This window comes from Hippopotamus amphibius, chromosome 9, assembly GCF_030028045.1.
Source record: "Hippopotamus amphibius kiboko isolate mHipAmp2 chromosome 9, mHipAmp2.hap2, whole genome shotgun sequence".
NCBI lineage: Eukaryota > Metazoa > Chordata > Mammalia > Artiodactyla > Hippopotamidae > Hippopotamus > Hippopotamus amphibius.
In genome coordinates this window covers 13,590,086-13,608,916 of record NC_080194.1, presented here as the reverse complement: position 1 = coordinate 13,608,916, position 18,831 = coordinate 13,590,086, and the positions used below count along the sequence as shown (strand labels likewise).

The window sequence follows — 18,831 nt, the reverse complement described above, 5'->3', positions numbered from 1 at the left end:
CACAATATATAAAGATGTAATTTTGTAATATCAACACCTGAAAGGGATGTAAATGGAGTTATAAAGGAATAGAGCTCTTGTACGTTATTGATGTTAAGCTGATACAAATTCAAATTAGAGTGCTATAATGATAGATGCTAACTGTAATCCCCATGGTAATCATAAAGGAAATAGCTAGAGAATATACACAAAAGGAAATGAGAAAGGAATTTAAACATCTCACTACCAAAAAAATCAACTAAACACAAAAGATGATGGTAATGCAGGAAATGAGGGACAAAAAGCTATTAAATACATGGAAAACAAATAGCAAAATGACAGAAGCCAGTCACTCCTTATCAGTAATTATTTTAAATGTGTATTTAAACCTTCTCATCAAGACAAAAATTGGAAGAATGGATGAAAAACATGATCCAACTTTATGCTGTCTACAAGAGACTCACTTTAGATCTAAAGACACAAACAGGTTTAAAGTGGAAAAATGGAAAAAGATATTCTATCAAACAATAACCAAAAGAACAAAAATAAAACAAAATAAAAAATGGATTTTAAATTTTAAAAAGTTACAACAGACAAAGAAAGACATTGTATATCCATAAGACGTTCAATAAGGAAGAAGATACAACAATTATAAACATTTATGAACTGAATGACACACCATCAAAATATATGAAGCAAAATGGACAGAACTGAAGGGATAAACAGTTCTATAAAAGTAGTTGCAGACTTCCATATTCTCAATAATGGAGAGAACAACCAGACAGAAGATAAGTAAGGAAATAGAGAACCTGAACAACACAGTAAACCACTTAGGTCTAACAGACATATATAGAACACACTACCCCAAAACAAAATATACATTCTTCTCAAGTGTACATGGGACATTTCTCCAGGACTGACCATATGCTAGGTCACAAACTGAGTCTCAATAGATTTCAAAAGATAGATATCACACAAAGTATCTTTTCCAACCACAATAGGATGAAGTTAGAAATCAATAACAGGAGGAAAACTGGAAAACCCATATATTTGTGGAAACTAAACAAAAAATTCTTAAACAACTAATGAATCAAAGAATAAATCATAAGGGAAATTAGAAAATACTTAAAGACAAATGAAAACAAAACTATAACACACAAGAACTTATGGGATGCAGCAAAAGACATACTAAAGGGAACATTTATAGCTATAAATGCTTACATTAAAAAACAAGAAAGATCTCAAATCAACAACCTAACCTTACACTTAATAAAAAGAACAAACTAAACCCAAAGCTAGCAGGAAGAAGGAAATAATGAGGACCAGAGCAGAGATAAATAAAATAGAGAACAGACAAACAATAGAGAAAATCAGTGAAATCGAAGTTGGTTCTTTGAAAAGATAACAAAATTGACAAACCTTTACCTAGATGGACTAAGAAAAAAAAAAAAAAGAAGACTCAAATTACTAAAATCAGAAATGAAAGTGAGGACATTACTACTGATTCTGCAGAAATAATATTATGAGAGTACTATGAACAATTGTATGTCAACAAATTGGGTAATCTAGATGAAATGGAGAATTCCTAGAAATGCAAAATCTACTAAGACCAAATTATGAAGAAACAGAAGATTTTAATATACCTATAACTATTGAGACTGAATCCATAATCAAAAAACTCCCAATACAGAAAAGCCTGAACCTGACTTCACTGGTGAATTCTACCAAACATTTAAAGAAGAATTAACAGCAATCCTCCTCAAATTTTTCCAAAGAGTTGAAAAGGAAGGAACACTTCCTAACTCATGTTTGACACCACTATTACCTTAATACCAAAGCCAGACGAAGACACATCAAAAAAAGAATACTATAGACAAGCACCCCTTGTGAACACTGATGCAAAAATTCTCAAAAAAACACTAGCAAACTGAATTCAGAAGTATATTAAAAGGTTCTTACACCACAACCAAGTAGGATTTATACTTGGGATAAAAGGAGAGTTCAACATACAAAAAAAATCAATTAAGGTAATACACCACATTAACAGAATGAAAGGAAAAAAGCACACAATCACCTCAACTTACGCAATAAAAAGGATCTGACAAAATTCAATACGCTTTCATGATAAAAAAAAAAAAAAAGGCCAACAAACTAGGAATAGAAAGAAATTACCTCAACATAGTAAAAGCCATATTTGAAAACCCCACAGGGAACATAATATTCAATGGTAAAGGACTGAAAGCTTTTCCTCTAAGATCAGGAACAAGGCAAGGATGTTCGCTTTCAGGACTTCTATTCAGTGTAGTACTGGAAGCCCTATCCAAAACAATGAGGCAAGAAAAATAAATCCAATTTGAAAAGGAAAAAGGGTTTGCAGATGATATGGTCTTACATGCAGAAAACCCTAAATATTCCACAAAAAATGAATTCAACAAAGTAGTAAGATACAAAGTCACACAAAAATCAGTTGCATTTCTATACACTAACAATGAAAAACCCAAAAATGAAATTAAGAAAACAATTACATTTACAATAGCACTAACAAAAATAAAATACATTAAATTAACATAATCAAGGAGATGAAAGACTTGTACAATGAAAACTACAAAACACTGCCAAAAGAAATTAAATAAAAAATATAAACACACCTTTTTCTCTGGGATTAGAAAATTTTATATTGGTAAGATGTCAATACTATCCAAAATTATCTACAGATTCAATGTAATCTCTATCAAAATCCCAATAATATTTTTTGCAGAAATAGAAAAACTCATCCTAAAATTCATATGGAATCTCAAGGAACCCCAAATAGCCCAATAATGTTGAAAAAGAAGATCAAAGCTGGGGGACTCACACTTCCTAATTTCAAAACATACTGGAAAGCTCCAAGACTCAAAATAGCGTTAAACTGGTGTAAAGAAAAACACATGGACTGACGGAACAGAATAAAGAGCCCAGAAATAAACCCTCACACAAGGTCAAAGTATTTTTGACAAGGGTGTCAAGATCATTCAATGGGGTACAGTCTTTTCAACCAAAGGTTCTGGGAAATCTGGATATACGCATGCAAAAGAATGAAGCTGAACCCTCACCTAACACCATATACAAAAATGAACTCAATTAAAACACCACCGAAACAACCTGTTAACAAAGCAAAATCATGTTTATTAGAATTCATTGCAGTAAGTGAGGATACTACCTTGACAGAGTCTTAGTAGTATCTCAAAAGGGACAAGTTAGAATTGGGCTATATAGAAGGTTATGGGATTTCAGTATTTGGGAAATTCAACAAGATACTTTTAATTTACATTGTCAATAAGAATATATGAAAGTTCTATTTTTCTACAAGTTTGTAAAGTAAGGTAGGAATCTGGTTTTATTTTTCTTCAGATAGTACCCAGTTCTAATATCATTTGTTGAATAATCTACTCTTCCCCACTGATCTGAAACACCACCTTTATCATTCACTAAATTATCTTATGTATTTGGATCTACTTCTGGACTCCATTATATTCTATCTAGCTGTTCATGTATACTACCAAGCTATTTTAATTATTATAGCTTTGTGATATATTTAAGAATCTAGTGTGATTATTTTATCCTCTTCCTTTTCAAAACTTTCCCAGCCACTCTTTTAAGTTTACTTCCACGTAAACTCTAGAATCAGCTTAAGTACCCCAAACACACACTTGTAATTTTAAATTGGATTGTATTAAACTTAATGATTAACTTAAGGATTCTGATAACTTTCTACTGTTGCCTCTCTCAAAAACAAGATATGATTTTACATTCTGAAATGTGCTTGGAGCTTTAGATTATATTTGGTGTTTACTTATTTTTTCTCTCCACAAACAAGTCTCTTTATTTCAGACCTGTCCCTCAACAAAACCCAACTCTGGTTTCACTCCCATTTCTACACAACCTTTTGGATCTGCCTGGCCTCAAAATTCCCATTGTTGGCCTATCCTCTGTCATTTGAATTCTATTTCTGACATGTTATCTCCAAGTTCCTGTTTCAATATTGCCAAATACTGAGAAGAGGGGCCATCTTAATTAAGCTTTCAATTTTTAGCTGTTAAGATTACTTTGGTGGGGGACTTCAAATGGTGATTCAGTGGTTAAGACTCCATGCTCCTGGGTTTAATCCCTGGTCAGGGAACCAGATCCTGCATGCCACAACTAACAGCCTGCATGCCGCAACTAGGAGAGCCTGCATCCCACAACGACGATCCCACACGCAGCAACGAAAATCCCAAGTGCTGCAACATAGACCCGGAGCAGTCAGATAAATACGTAAATAAATAAATATTTAAAAAAAAAAGATTACTTTGGTGGAAAGGCAACAGAAGCACTATCAAAAATGCCTTTATATGAATAAGGATCAAAAGAGAATCAGATTTGATACTATTTTTTTAAATATTTGGTTACAGTATATGTGACAACAGCCTAGGAAAATATGGTACTATTCTGAGGCTTCACTTCTTAAAAAATATTTTGACTCCTCTATAACACACAATATGTTTCTCAGATATGAAACAATTCATAGTAGTTTTCAGAGTTACCCTTGGCTATTTTCTTATCAGAAAGCCTGAAAAAAAATGGTTATTCTCACAGCAGAAATTAACACAACATTGCTTTAAAAAAAAAAAAAAGGTTATTCTCAGTTTTCTGGAAAGGTTATTAAACAGTTTTAGTTGAAATTTTCTTGCGACTCTCTAAAATGATGCACAATTCCCTAAATATGTTTAGGAAATTTAAAAATTAACTTCACAATTAAGGATTAAAATACATTTTAAAATAAAATGCTAATTAGAGGGGGGAAATACTCACCTTTTGCCATTTAAGTTCTTGTGTCTCCATCATAATTTTACCAATCTGCTCTTCATACTGAGTCTCTGCTTCCTAAGTCAAAAAGAAGAAAAATGCTAGGAAAATTAGGACTTGAAAATTTGCAGTTTCAGCTCTTTCTAGAGAGATAGAAAGAGCATCCTCCCATCTTCACAACAAGAAAAAAAGCTGGAAAATTTGCAAATTAAATAGCCAAATCCATCAGAGAACTGAGGTCCCAGATCAACCAAGTAATCCAAAATCTGGATAGAGAAATGGGTGGCAGCAGGGAGAACTGAACCACAGCATTTGCTTACCTGGGACATGAGCCCCTGAGTACTGATAAGAAAACTCAGCTAAAAGTTCTTAATAAATTTCTAAAGGGAAACTTCTCTGGTGGCACTGTGGTTAAGAATCCACCTGCCAATGGGGGCATGGGTTTGATCCCTGGTCTGGGAAGATCCCACATGCTGAGAAGCAACTAAGTCCCTGCACCACAACTACTGAACCTGCACTCTAGAGCCCATGTGCCACAACTACTGAAGCCCACACACCTAGAGCCCATGCTCTGCAACAAGAAAAGACACCACAATGAGAAGCACTTGCACACCACAACCAAGAGTAACCCCCGCTTAGCAAAACTAGAGAAAGCCCACGTCCAGCAAAGAAGACCCAACGCAGCCAATAAGTAAATAAATAATCTTCATTAAAAAAAAAATTTCTAAAGGCAGAACATGGGCTGGTGTAAGAACTTGAAGCTCCTAAGGGCCCCAGAAATAAGGAGGTTCATATCTTCTAGAAATAAGGAGGTTTATACCTTCTAACAGGTTTTTCTTCCATGAAATCTACCAGGTGCTTACAGGGAAAGATGGGAAGAACCTGAGAAAGCTTTTTCCCTGTGGTACTGGCTGGGGAGGAGAGGAGCAGTCACAAGCCATCTTCCCTAAATCTCCTACAGACCAAAAACTTGAATGTGTAAGGGAAAGGACAACAAAAACTGTATCTAAGGACACGAGTGAAAATCCTCTGCAGCTGGGAAAAGGGATCAACAGATAACACTGAAAATTCTACCTAGACAGACCTGTCTTCCTTATCTCCTCTAAGGAACAAAAGTCTTAATCTACACGGGGAAGGACAATAAAAACTATAGCATGAGAGCACTTGTGGAAACGCACTGCAGCTGAGAGGAGAAGGCTAAAAAAATAAAACAACAGTTCTATCGATGGGTGAGGGGAAGGAATACACGCTAAGCCCACCGTTAAATACGAAAGAGGGATCAGAATTCTTGTGAAGGCCTCACCTTGAGACTCAGGTTCACCAAAGACTGAGACTTAACAGAAACATCAGCGAATGCTCCTATTCCCCACCTGCCACCACCACCCAACTAACAAGTGTCAAGTAAAAAAACAGTGAGACATAGCTGGGAGAGCTGCAAAGACAAACTCTTTCCGGGAAGCAGCACAAAGGGAAGACTCAAAGTCAAGGGCGGGGGGTGGGGGGGGGGGGGCTGGGGAGCCAAAACCCAAGCAGGAAGCAGTTATTTAGAAAAACCCTCTGATTTTATTTAAAACGTTGTAATACTCTTGAATTTAGCCCACACAATAAATACTAGAGAAATCTGAAGCTTCTGTTGGAAACTTCAACAGGTAGACTTGAAAGCTGCCTGGTTGAGTGTTGAAGGCATACCCCCAACACACACACACACAGAGCTCTTCTGCAAAGACTGAGAGGTTTTTTTGTTTGTTTTGGTTGCAGGTATTTAAGGAAATCTCTGTCAAACAAAGCACTAGCTGACCACTAAGCTAAGAGCATATGACACAAGTGACAAAAACTGAAGACGTAACAAAATTATTTCAGAAAAGTCACTAAACAAACAATGACAAAAACAAGCAACAACCCTGCGGAGAGGGAGGAATCTTATTTCCAGTGTTGTCACATATTCAAAATGTCCGTGTCCATTTCTCAACAAAAAATTACAAGGCATGCAAGTGAACAGAAAAGTGTGATCCATGCACAGGAAAAAAACAATTTAATAGGAACTGTCCTGAGCAAGTGCAGACAATAGACCTAGACAAAGACTTTATATCGATAATTTAAAATATGCTCATAGTGCTAAAAGAACCATGTACAAAAGTCCTAAAGCCATTAAAAAGCTAAGGGAAAACTACAAACAAGTTTATGCTCATAAATCTGACAACATACAGAAACAGACCAATTCTTCTAAAACCATAAACATCAAACCTCAACCAAGGAGATAAATAACAATCTTCAACAGCCCTATAATAATAAATTTAAAACCTCCAAAAAACGAAATTTCCAGGCCCACATAATTTCACTGCAGAATTCTGAATGATACACATTCTGAAGTATTTAGGAAGTACAATGCCTGCAATTCACTCTGAAGTCATCAAAAATAAAGTTGAAGGAGGGATAAACAGATGGATAGATATGTGATAAAACAAGTACAGTAAAACATTAATAGTGGATGAGTGTTCACTGTCAAAATCTGTTAGTTTTGCTGTGTATGTAACAATTCTCATAACAAACTGGAAGAAATTAAAGAGTGGATATTAACAGATAAAATACATTTTGTGGGGCTTCCTAGGTGGTGCAGTGGTTGAGAATCCGCCTGCCAATGCAGAGGACACAGGTTCGATCCCTGCTCCAGGAAGATCCCACATGCCACGGAGCAACTAAGCCCGTGCACCAAAAAAAAAAAAAAAAATACATTTTGTTATGAAATATTTTCCTTTGACTCATATTCTTTGCTTTATTACACATACACATACACACACTTATGCTACGGTATTCAAAGAGGCTTTCATGAAAGCTGTCTCATATAAAACGCTTTCAGGAGCAAGTAGCAGCAACAACAAACCCAAACTCACAATGGCTTATAGGACTTATTGTCTCACATGACAGGAAGTCTAAAGGCAGAGTGCTTCTAGAATTGATTTCAGTGGCTCAACAACATCATCAAGGACTATAATTCTGCCCATCTTTCCATTCTGCCATTATCCAAGTGATTTTCCTTAGGCATTTCACCCCTCGACTACTTTAATTTCAGACATTAAGGATAGAAAGGACATTATCCTACAGTAGAAAAAGTGTAATCTCTTATTAAAAGGATAATAAAACTTATCCCAGAAGCTTCTCTATCACATCTTCTAATATCTCATTGGCCATAACTCGGTCATATGCCCACTCCTAAACCGGTTGCTGGCTGGTGAAATGCATTAGACCTTCATGAGTTGTTAGGACAGTCAGGATTTACCTAACTCACATTGGTGAGAGTTGGACCCTAAGAAACAGTAAAGGTTCTTCCAACATGGAATAAGGGACAGAATGTATACAAACAGGGTATGCTATGTGATAAATAGAGTGAGGAGAAAATAGAAGCTCTTGTAGTAATATGTATCTATAATCAAAATATTGAAAAAGGAAATGAGTGTATACACATTTTGGGGGGGAAGTGTGTGGAACATATAACATGCATATCTTCCCAAAGCAATTGGATTGAAAATGTGCAAGATACAGCTTTCTTCATGTGGGCCTGGTTACACACTTCTCTTTTAGTGGCTACAGGGGATTCTGAGATCTTACTATGATTTAGATATTGTTCTAAGCACTTTTTATGTATTAATTTAATCTTAAGTATAATTTTATGGGTAAGTACTCTTGTTACTGCCATTTTATAAATGAGGAAACTGGGTTATTAGCAGGAGGATAAGTAACTTGCCTAAAGTCATACAGCAGGTAAACAGCAGAGCAAGCAGTTGAACCTAGATGATCTGTCTCCAAACATGCCATTATATCACCTTTAAGAAACTATGGGTGCTATAGGACAGTATGAATTGTTATAATATACTCTTTTCCTTCAGAAACTTCAGAATTTAATCTTCATATCTCATAAAAGTTAGAAAACCATTCAAAATCACACTACCTATTGTAAATACACAAGTACATTTTGATTATTTGGTAGAATACTTCAAAATAAGAACTAGAAATATTTGCTGAAAGGAAAAGCAAAAAACTTTTAAATTGCTATGGGTAGTCTAATATTAATATTTTTCTATTTCAGAAATCTTTGTAATAGATTAAGTTGACTAACATGAAAACAGTAGTTTAAATACAAATTAGGAAAGACATATTTTAAAATGTGAACTTTTAGGCTATGCCAAGCATACTAGAGATATTTATCTTGGATACTTTGTAGATAATCAAACCAAGAAACTCTTGGAAAGAGAGATTAGTATAGTATCAGACAACATGAGAAACTGAATTGGACAATTTCGTAGGAGGTAGATTATGAGTTTGAAAAGGAGAATAAAAGTACCCAGTAACAGTTTTGGCTGCTTGGACAAGTGACTGCTGTATATACTATGTCCCTAAATCTGTTCAGGGTCAAGAATTGAAGAGGCCTGACCAATACTCAGCCCATCTTGTAAAACTACAGCCTGAAGCAAGTACTTTAAAAGAAGCATGACACTTTCTAAAGGTTACAAAGAGTAAATAAACCATCAAATTACTCCTCTTTTATTGTTTTTATAAAAACACTTAAATCCTTGTAGTCCTAAGGCAGCTAATAAAAAATAAACACTTTTAAGATTCTATCTTGGATACGTTATTGAAGTTACACATGGGATTTTCTTACCAAATTTAATATATTTTTTCTCACTGACCATTTAATAAGAATTTTTATTAATACCTTTTGAAAGCTGCTTGAAGAATGGGTAAAAATGAAAAGTTCAAATAAAATGTTAGTAATAATTTTTAATAAAAAGCATGAAGTTAAATCAAAATCCTAATATAGAAGCATATTATTATGTTATCTTCCAGCAATGTGGGTAACACTCATTTTATCAGTTTTCCATTTGCAGAATCATGATACAGATTCTACAAATCATTATAATTACAAAGGGGTATTATTTCACTCATAGCATAACTAATTTTATGGGACATTAAAATTCTGCTTAATGTTATTTACCACATATACCATTAATTACCCAGTTTCCTCCACAATTTCCTTAGCAAATCATTGTTTTTTGTTTTGTTTTTGTTGCACCTCACCAAAAGACCAAAATTAAAGAGAAAAAAAGAGATGCCAGAAATGGATCTACAAGGGGTCCAGATATCGGAGTTTATAGACACAGATTTGAAATATATGAAACTAACAGGCTCAAGAAATTATACGACAAAATCAATTTCAGCAGAGGAATGAAAGTTATAAAAGAAGAACCAAATGAAAATACTAGGACTGAAAATATAAGAAGAGAAATTAAGAACTCAATAGATTTACTTAATCAACAGATTAGGTAAACTGAAGAGAAAATTCATTAACTGAAAATAAAGAAAAAATAAACAGACTGAAACATGGACAGAAAAAGAAAAAAGGGAAGGAAAATATAGACAAAAAATCAATAAATATACTGAAGACTTGAACATGATTGACAAAGTTGACCAAATTCACAGTCATAGTATACTACACCCAAGAAATACAGAATATAATATTTTCAAGTTTATCTATGTTGGAATATTTACCAAACTTGATTATATGTTTGGCTAGAAAGCAAAGCTCCAAAAATATTAAGTGATTGAAATTATATAGAGGGACTACCCTGGTGGTGCTGTGGTTAAGAATCTGCCAGCCAATGCAGGGGACACGGGTTCGATCCCTGGTCTGGGAAGATCCCACATGCCACGGGGCAACTAAGCCCGTGAGCTACAACTACCGGGCCCATGCGCCACAACTACTGAAGCCTTGAGCTCTAGCGCCCTCATGCTGCAACTACTGAAGCCACGCACCTAGAGCCCGTGCTCCACAGCAAGAGAAGCCACCACAATGAGAAACCCACACACTGCAACAAAGAGTAGCCCCCGCTCACCACAATTACAGAAAGCCTGCATGCAGCAACGAAGACCTAACACAGCCAAGAAAAACAGAAATTATATAGAGCTTATACTCTGACATAGTAGAATTATGCTAGAAATCAATTTTTTAAAGTTAATAAAATGTAAAATAAAACTCCCAAATATTTATAAAACAAGTAATACATGTCTAAATAACTCATGGGCCAAAGAATAAATTACAATGAAAATTAGAAAGTAAGTTGAACTGAATGATAATGAAGCTGAAATTTGGCTAGAAGCATGCTAAAAGTTTAGAGCCTTCAATGCTGTGTATTAGGAAAGAAAAAAAGGTTAAAATTACTCAACTAAATACCATCTCCAAAAATTCAAGACAAAAAGAACAAATTAAATAAAGTAAGGAAATAATAAAGATAAGAGCAGATAGTGATAAAACATAAAACAAATACGCAATAGAGAGAATTATCAAAGTCAAAATTTAATTCCTTGAAAAGACTAACATAATTGATAAACTCTTAGAAAGACTGATTCAAAATTCCAACTCATTCATAGCATCTCTCATGACTTATTTCTTCCATGAGGCTTCTCTCACTCCCCTTAGTAAAGTTAGGCATTTCCTTGTCCACACTCTCATGGTATATCCTGCACTCCTTTATTCTTAAATGGCATTATAATCTCTAAAACCTGACACAGTAAATGCTCAGGAAACATTATATGAGTGACCAAATATAGTTTTTCTTACTTAATATCTCTTAAAAATAAAAAAAAGTGACATTAATTTGTACTATAGTATTTCTTGAATTTTCATGGTTTCAAAGTCCTAATTTCTTTTTACAAACTTTTTAACCTTGAAATAATTATAGATTTATAGAAGACTTGTGTAAAGACAGAGTTCTTGTATACCCCTTACTCAGCTTACCTAACATTAAAATCTTACATAAGCAGCGTACATTGATCAAAGAAAATAACATTGTTACGATATTATTGACTAGACTACAAAGTTTATTCATATTTCACTAGTTTTTCCTCCAATATTTGTTCCAGGATGCTATATGGGACACCATGTTCCCCTTAGTCATGTCTCCTTAGACTGCTCCAATCTGTGATAGTTTCTCAGTCCTCTTCTTTTTCATGACCTTGACACTTTTGACAAGCATTATTAAGATATCTTGTAGAATGTTCCACATATGGGGTTTGTCTCATATTTTCTCATGATTAGACTAGGTTTCAGGGATGACTACCACAGAGGTAAAGTTGTCTTCTTATCACATCATATCATGAGTACATGATATTCACATGAATTATTGATACCACACAATCACTTAGTTAAGGTGATATCTACCAGGTTTCTCCACAGTAAACTTAACTACTTTTCCCTTTATATTTTTTATCTGTTAGAACTTAGTCCACAACTAAAGCAAGAGAAATTAAGCTCCACTTCCTAGAGGGAGGAATATCAAAAAATTTGTAAACATGTATAAAACTACCACAGTAACTTACTAAACAATTTGGGGAAGATACTGTGTGAGTATGCAACTATTCCATTTCTCCTTAAAGTTTCATCCACTAATTTCAGCATTCATCAGTGGATCTTCCCTGCAGCAATTATTACTGTGATGTTCTAAGGGTGGTTTCTATTTCTCTCCTTCGTCCTATATTTATTAATTGGAATTAAAGATTTGTCCCATCTCCTCCATTTATTTATCATTTATTTATGTTAGTAGGGTAAAATGGATATTTATTTTACTCTTCAGGTTACAATCCAATACTATCATTATTTATTTTGTTGCTTAAATTCTTCCAGCTTTGTTCATGGGAGCTTTTCCAGGTTGGCTTCTGTACTCTTTTGATATGCTGCTTTAAGTACCTTCTTTAAGAACTTTCCAGCACTACAAGATGTCCAATCCCAGAATAAGCCACTTCTCCAAGGAGTTCTGGTTCCCTTTATTAGATAATGACTTTTAGAACCAAGATCTGGGCACTATAGATGGTTTCTGCTACCGGAGTATTGCTACTACCTCTAGGCCCTTTCAGCAGAGCTACAAAATGTATGTATGTATTCTAACCCATGTGTACACATGTGTAGGCTTCTGTCCTTCTATCTGTATAGAATTAAATGAGTTCACACTGTTCTTTTCAACTTTAATATAGCACCACAGAACTCATTCTAACCCGGCTCCCTTGCTTATTTGTAACTTCTTCCTTTAACAGAGAAAAAAAATCTTCCTAACTCTCCTAATCTATAATTTGCTTATTTGTTCAACCCTAGCATACCTGTAAAGTAGTTTCAATGTTACTCCCATGAAAAACAAATTTACCAACTAGAGATAGTGTTTAATGTAAACTATTAAGCTTTTTGTCTTTAGCCTTACAGTATGGAGTCAACATATATTCTCCAAAGTTACTTAAATCAGCTTCTTTTCCCAACCACTTCTTTAACTGAAGTAATGTCATACACTGGTGAAATAGTTACATATATTTTCACAGTCTGCATTCCATCCTGGAATTCTCCTCATATTCTGGTTGAATTTTTATAAAGGTTGCACACAGGATAGTTCACTGTTTGTGGTGTACAGTGTTATGGGTTTTGACAGAAGCACAGAATGTTTCCACCACCACTACACCATACAAAAAAGTCTATCACTCCCAAAAATTCTCTTATGCATTCCATTTGTAGACAATCCCTATCCCATCTGTCAACACCTGGCAACTACTGATTTGTTTTCCTTCCCTATAGTCTATAAATGTCATATAAATGCATTGTAGAGTACGTAAACTTAGATATTACTTCTTTCCTTAAAAAAAATTCATTGACTATTCATGACTTCATTTTTGAGGCTATTTTTGGGGGGAATAGAATTCTAGGTTGGTAGTTATTCGTTTAATCACTTTAAAGTATAATTGTCTCCTGGACTGAGTTATTATTAAGTCCACTATCAATAGTATTATTGTTCCTTTGAAAATAAATGGATGTTTTTCCACTTCCAACTGCTTTTAAGATTTTCCATGTTTTATTATTATTGTTATTATTATTACATTATTATTACTGAATGAAAGATTCTTTAAATTCTATAGTGCTACAATTCTCAAAAGTTTCACACACATGATTTCATATAATCTCGTAATAACCCTTTTTTCACCTACCCCTATATTGTCCCTCCTCCCTTCCCTCTCCCCACTAGTAGCCACTAGTTTATTCTCTATATCTGTGGGGGTCAGATTCTTTTTTGTTTTATTCAGTAGTTTGCTGTATTTTTTAGATTCCACATATAAGTGGTATCATATAGTATGTGACTTTCTCTAACTTACTTAATTTAGCATAATGCCCTCCAAGTCCATCCATGTTGCAGCACATGGCAAAATTTCATTCTTTTCTATGGATAAGTAGTATTCCATCACGTATGTACATGCATGTGTGTGTATGTACATGTATGTGTGTGTGTACACACATATATACCACATCTTCTTTATCTGTTCATCTGTTCATCGACACTTACATTGCTTCCATACCTTGGCAACTAAACAATGTTGCTGTGAACATTGGGGCTACATGTATCTGTTTGAATTAATATTTGGGTTTTTTTTTTAATATATACCCAGGAGTGGAATTGCTGGGTCATATGGTAGTTCTATGTTAGAACAATACATTAAAAGGATCATATACCATGATCAAGCAGGATTTATCCCAGGGTTGCAAGGATTTTTCAATATCTGCAAACCAATCACTATGCTACACCACACTAACAAATTGAAAAATAAAAATAATATGATCATCTCAATAGATACAGAAAAAGCTTTGGACAAAATTCAACATCCATTTATGATAAAAAAAAAAAACCTCTCCAGAAAGTGGGCATAGAGGGGAACCTACCTCAACATAATAAAGGCTATATATGACAAACCCACAGCTAACATCATACTCAGTGGTGAAAATCTGAAAGCACTTCCTCTAAGATGAGTAACAAGACAAGAATGTTCACTCTGACCACTTTTATTCAACACAGTTTTGGCAGTACTAGCCACAGCAATCAGAGAAGAAAAAGAAACAAAAGGGATCTAAATTGGAAAAAGAGAAGTAAAACTGTCACTGTTTGCAGGTGACATGATACTATACATAGAAAATCCTAAAGACACCACCAGAAAACTACTGGAGCTCATTAATGAATATGGAAAAGTTGCAGGTACACAATTAATACACAAAAATCTGTTGCATTTCTATACACTGACAACAAAAGGTTAGAAAGGGAAATTAAGGAAACAATTCCAATTACCATTGCATCAAAAAGAACAAAATACCAGGACTTCCTGGTGGTCCAGTGGTTAAGAATCCACCTTCCAATGCAGGGGATGCAGGTTCAATCCTTGGTCAGAGAACTAAGATCCCATATGCCACAGGGCAACTAAGCCCACGGGCCACAACTACTGAACACGTGTGCTCTAGAGCCCGTATGCTGCAACTACTGAGCCCATGTGCCACAACAAAAGATCCCACATGCTGCAACTAAGACCCAATGCAGCCAAATAAATAAAATAAAATAAAAATTTTTTTTTAAAAGAATAAAATACCTAGGAATAAACCTACCTACGGAGACAAAAGACCTGTACTCCAAAGACTATAAGACACTGATGAAAGAAATCAAAGACAACACAAACAGATGGGAAGATACACCATGTTCTTGGATTGGCAGAATCAGTATTGTCAAAATGACTATACTACCCAACGCAATCTACAGATTCAATGCAATCCCTATCAAATTACCAATGGCATTTTTCACAGAACTAGAACAAAAGAATTTTAAATTCATATGGAAACACAAAAACCCCAAATAGCCAAAGCAATCCTGAAAAAGAAAAACAGAGCTGGAGGAAATGGGCTCCCTGACTTCAGACCATACTACAAAACTATAGTCATCAAAACAGTATGTTACTAAAAAACAGAAATATAGATCAGTGGAACAAGATAGAAAGACCAGAAATAAACCCACACACCTATGGTCGATTTATCTACCACAAAAAGGCGAGAATATACAATGGAAAAAAGACAGTCACTTCAATAAGTGGTGCTGGGAAAACTGGACACCTACATGTAAAACAATGAAATTAGAACATTCTCTAATGCCATAAAAAAAATAAACTCAAAATGGATTAAAGACCTAAATGTAAAACTGGATACTAGCAAACTCTTGGAGGAAAACATAGGCAGGACACTCTTTGACATGAATTGCAGCAATATCTTTTTGGACCCATCTCCTAGAGTGATGGAAATAACAATAAAAATAACAAATGGGATCTAATTAAACTTAAAAGCTTTTGCACAACCAAAAAAACTATAAACATAACAAAAAGACAAGCTACAGAAGGAAAGAAAATACTTGCAAATGATGCAACTGACAAGGGATTAATCTCCAAAATATATAAACAGCTCACATAGCTCAATATTAAAAAAAAAACAATCTAATCAAAAATTGGGTAGAAGATCTAAACAGACATTTCTCCAATGATGACACACTGATGGCCAAAACACGTGAAAATATGTTCGACATCCCTAATTATTACAGAAATGCAAATCAAAACTACAGTGAGATATCACCTCACACCAGTCAGAATAGCCATCATCAAAAAGTCTACAAATGATAAATGCTACAAAGGGTGTGGAGAGAAGGGAATCCTCCTACACTGTTGGTAGGACTGTAAATTGGTACAGCCACTATGGAGAACAGTATGGAGGCTCCGTAAAAAACTAAAAATAGAACTCTATGATTCTGTAATCCTACTCCTGAGCATATATCTGGAGAAAAAAAATTATTTGAAAAGATAAATGCACCTTAATGTTCACTGCAGCACTATTTACAATGGCCAAGACATGGAAACAACTTAAATGTCCACCAACAGATGAATGGATAAAAAAGATGTGATACAGATATAGATACAAGGAAATATTACTCAGCCATAAAAAAGAATGAAATAATGCCATGTGTAGCAACATGGGTGGACCTAGAGATTATCATACTAAGTGAAGTCAGAGAAAGAAAAACATCATATGATATCACTTATATATGCCATGTTAGGTAACATATTTACAGGTTTTGGGGGTTAGAATGTGGACTTCATTGGGGTGGCCATTATTCTGCCTATCTTAGTGGGTATATGGGTGTTCACTGTGAAATTATTTCAGCCATATGCATTTTTGAAATTTTCCTATTAAAATATGGAGGAAAAATAAAATCCAGCAATATGGATAAAATGTTGCCATTATGGTAAATGTGAAAATCATAATTGTTGTTTTCCAATAAAAGGAGGAATTGCCCCCCTTTTAAGAATAAAGTTCTCCTTTCAGTGAGGAATGTTATTAAAAATAGTATACATTTGGGACTTCCCTGGTGGAACAGTGGTTAAGAATCTGCCTTCCAATGCAGGGGAGGTGGGTTTGATCCCTGGCTAGGGAACTAAGATCCCATATGCCACAGGGCAACTAAGCCCATGTGCTGCAACTACTAAGCACGCAAGCCACAACTAGAGAGCCCACATGCCACAACTAGGGAGAAGCCCAAGCACCACAACGAAGATGTTGCATGCCACAAAGAAGATCCCACGTGCTGCAACTAAGACCTGACACAGCCAAAAATATAAATAAATAAATATATTTTTTTAAGTAGTATAATTCCTTTGGTTATTAAAAACACTGTTCTTATTGCTACCCTGAAACTTTTCAGAAGATTTTTAAAAGAAGCTTATTTTTCAAGTAAGAAATATAAACAGACCAAAATATAACGTTTAAACATAATAAAACAGAATATAAAGTTTTAAATAGTTACCTAAATTTGCTTTACCTAGAAAAGATAGCATTTTAAGCTAATTTTATAAAAGTAGTTATTTTCAATGCTTATCTAAGATATCTTTTTTTAGCAGGATTTCTTCTTTGTTTAATAGACTTTTGCTATACTGATAGTAAGTAGCTTTATACAGGATGAACATTACAGTAATTAAGTTTTCTTATTATGACAACAAATCTCAAAATTTTTAAAGCCTAGAACAGGGTTCATATAATAAAAATGTTATTTCAGATCTCTTTTTCTTTCACTTATACCTTATTTTCAAGAAGTCACCAAATTTTATTGATTCACCTTTTTGTCTCTTTTGGTCTATCTTCACCTCAACCTTAGATCATTATTACAATGTTTTAGAGTTTATTTTCTTCTTTTTAGAATCTCATCAACTCCAATCTATCTAAGAGAGCTGACAACATGTTCTGCAAATTCAGACCCACAGAATCTCAGAAATGAAATGCTTTTAAGGGTTTTTGTCCTATATGGATCTCCTGCTAAAACCAAACATCTCTTACAATTTTATACTAGATATCTCCTTTCTAAAAATCTCAGGGTTATCATTTTCAAAAATAAAGGCATTTTATTATTTGAACTCAGAATACTTACCACATACATTTATTCTGTCACTTAATCATGTTACGTTTCATATTTAATCATTTCATTGGCACCTATCTTATAGCCATAACAAAACTAATCTCCTTAAAGAGCAGTTCTCTTTTTATCAGCCACAGTATCCAACTGTAATGCTATCTATGCATTCCAAGGCACTCAATACTGGCTGACTTATCAAATCTCTGTTTTATTCTTTACTTTAGTTTATAACTCTTCTTTTCCATCTCCTGATGTTGACTAAATCTGACTTTTCTCTTTTACTCCATTATCTGGCCTGTATTTCTTCTTTCTAAATAAGAGGTTATTTTGTTGTCTTTTTTCCCCCTTAAGAAAATATTGGATAAAATCAAGCCCTCTGATTTAAAAAAGCATTTTAAAAAGAAACTTACCCTTCTCATACGTAATTCTTCTAATGCTTCCAGTAAACTTGTTTTGAAATCTAATAGCTGAATAGAAAACAATGTCTCTGAAGAACTTTGAAGAGTGAAGGCAGATGATGCTGACTCAGTCTTAAAATCATTCTCCATGTTACCATTTACTTCCTGTAATATAAAAAGCTTTAACCAAAAAAAAAATTTATTTAGGTTTTTCAAGTAAAATCACAGTTACCATGAAAATATAACAACCTGTATCCCATAACCCTCCAGGTTTAACACCAAATAACAGTTTTGTCATCACTGCTATTCTGATCTTCATACACAAAACAGTCAGCAACAAT

The 18,831-nt window shown here is 34.3% G+C and overlaps 1 protein-coding gene across 1 annotated transcript in view; it reads right to left on the bottom strand.

Annotated features, from left to right (window-relative positions):
* The window catches only part of CCDC73 (coiled-coil domain containing 73), a 103,865-nt gene extending 85,240 nt beyond the window's left edge, over positions 1-18,625 (bottom strand). The window contains 2 exon segments of the mRNA XM_057749219.1: positions 4,810-4,881; positions 18,503-18,625. Coding sequence (XP_057605202.1) covers positions 4,810-4,881; positions 18,503-18,511 — 81 coding nt within the window. The 5' untranslated portion in view covers positions 18,512-18,625.
* Between the last annotated feature and the right edge of the window lie 206 nt (positions 18,626-18,831).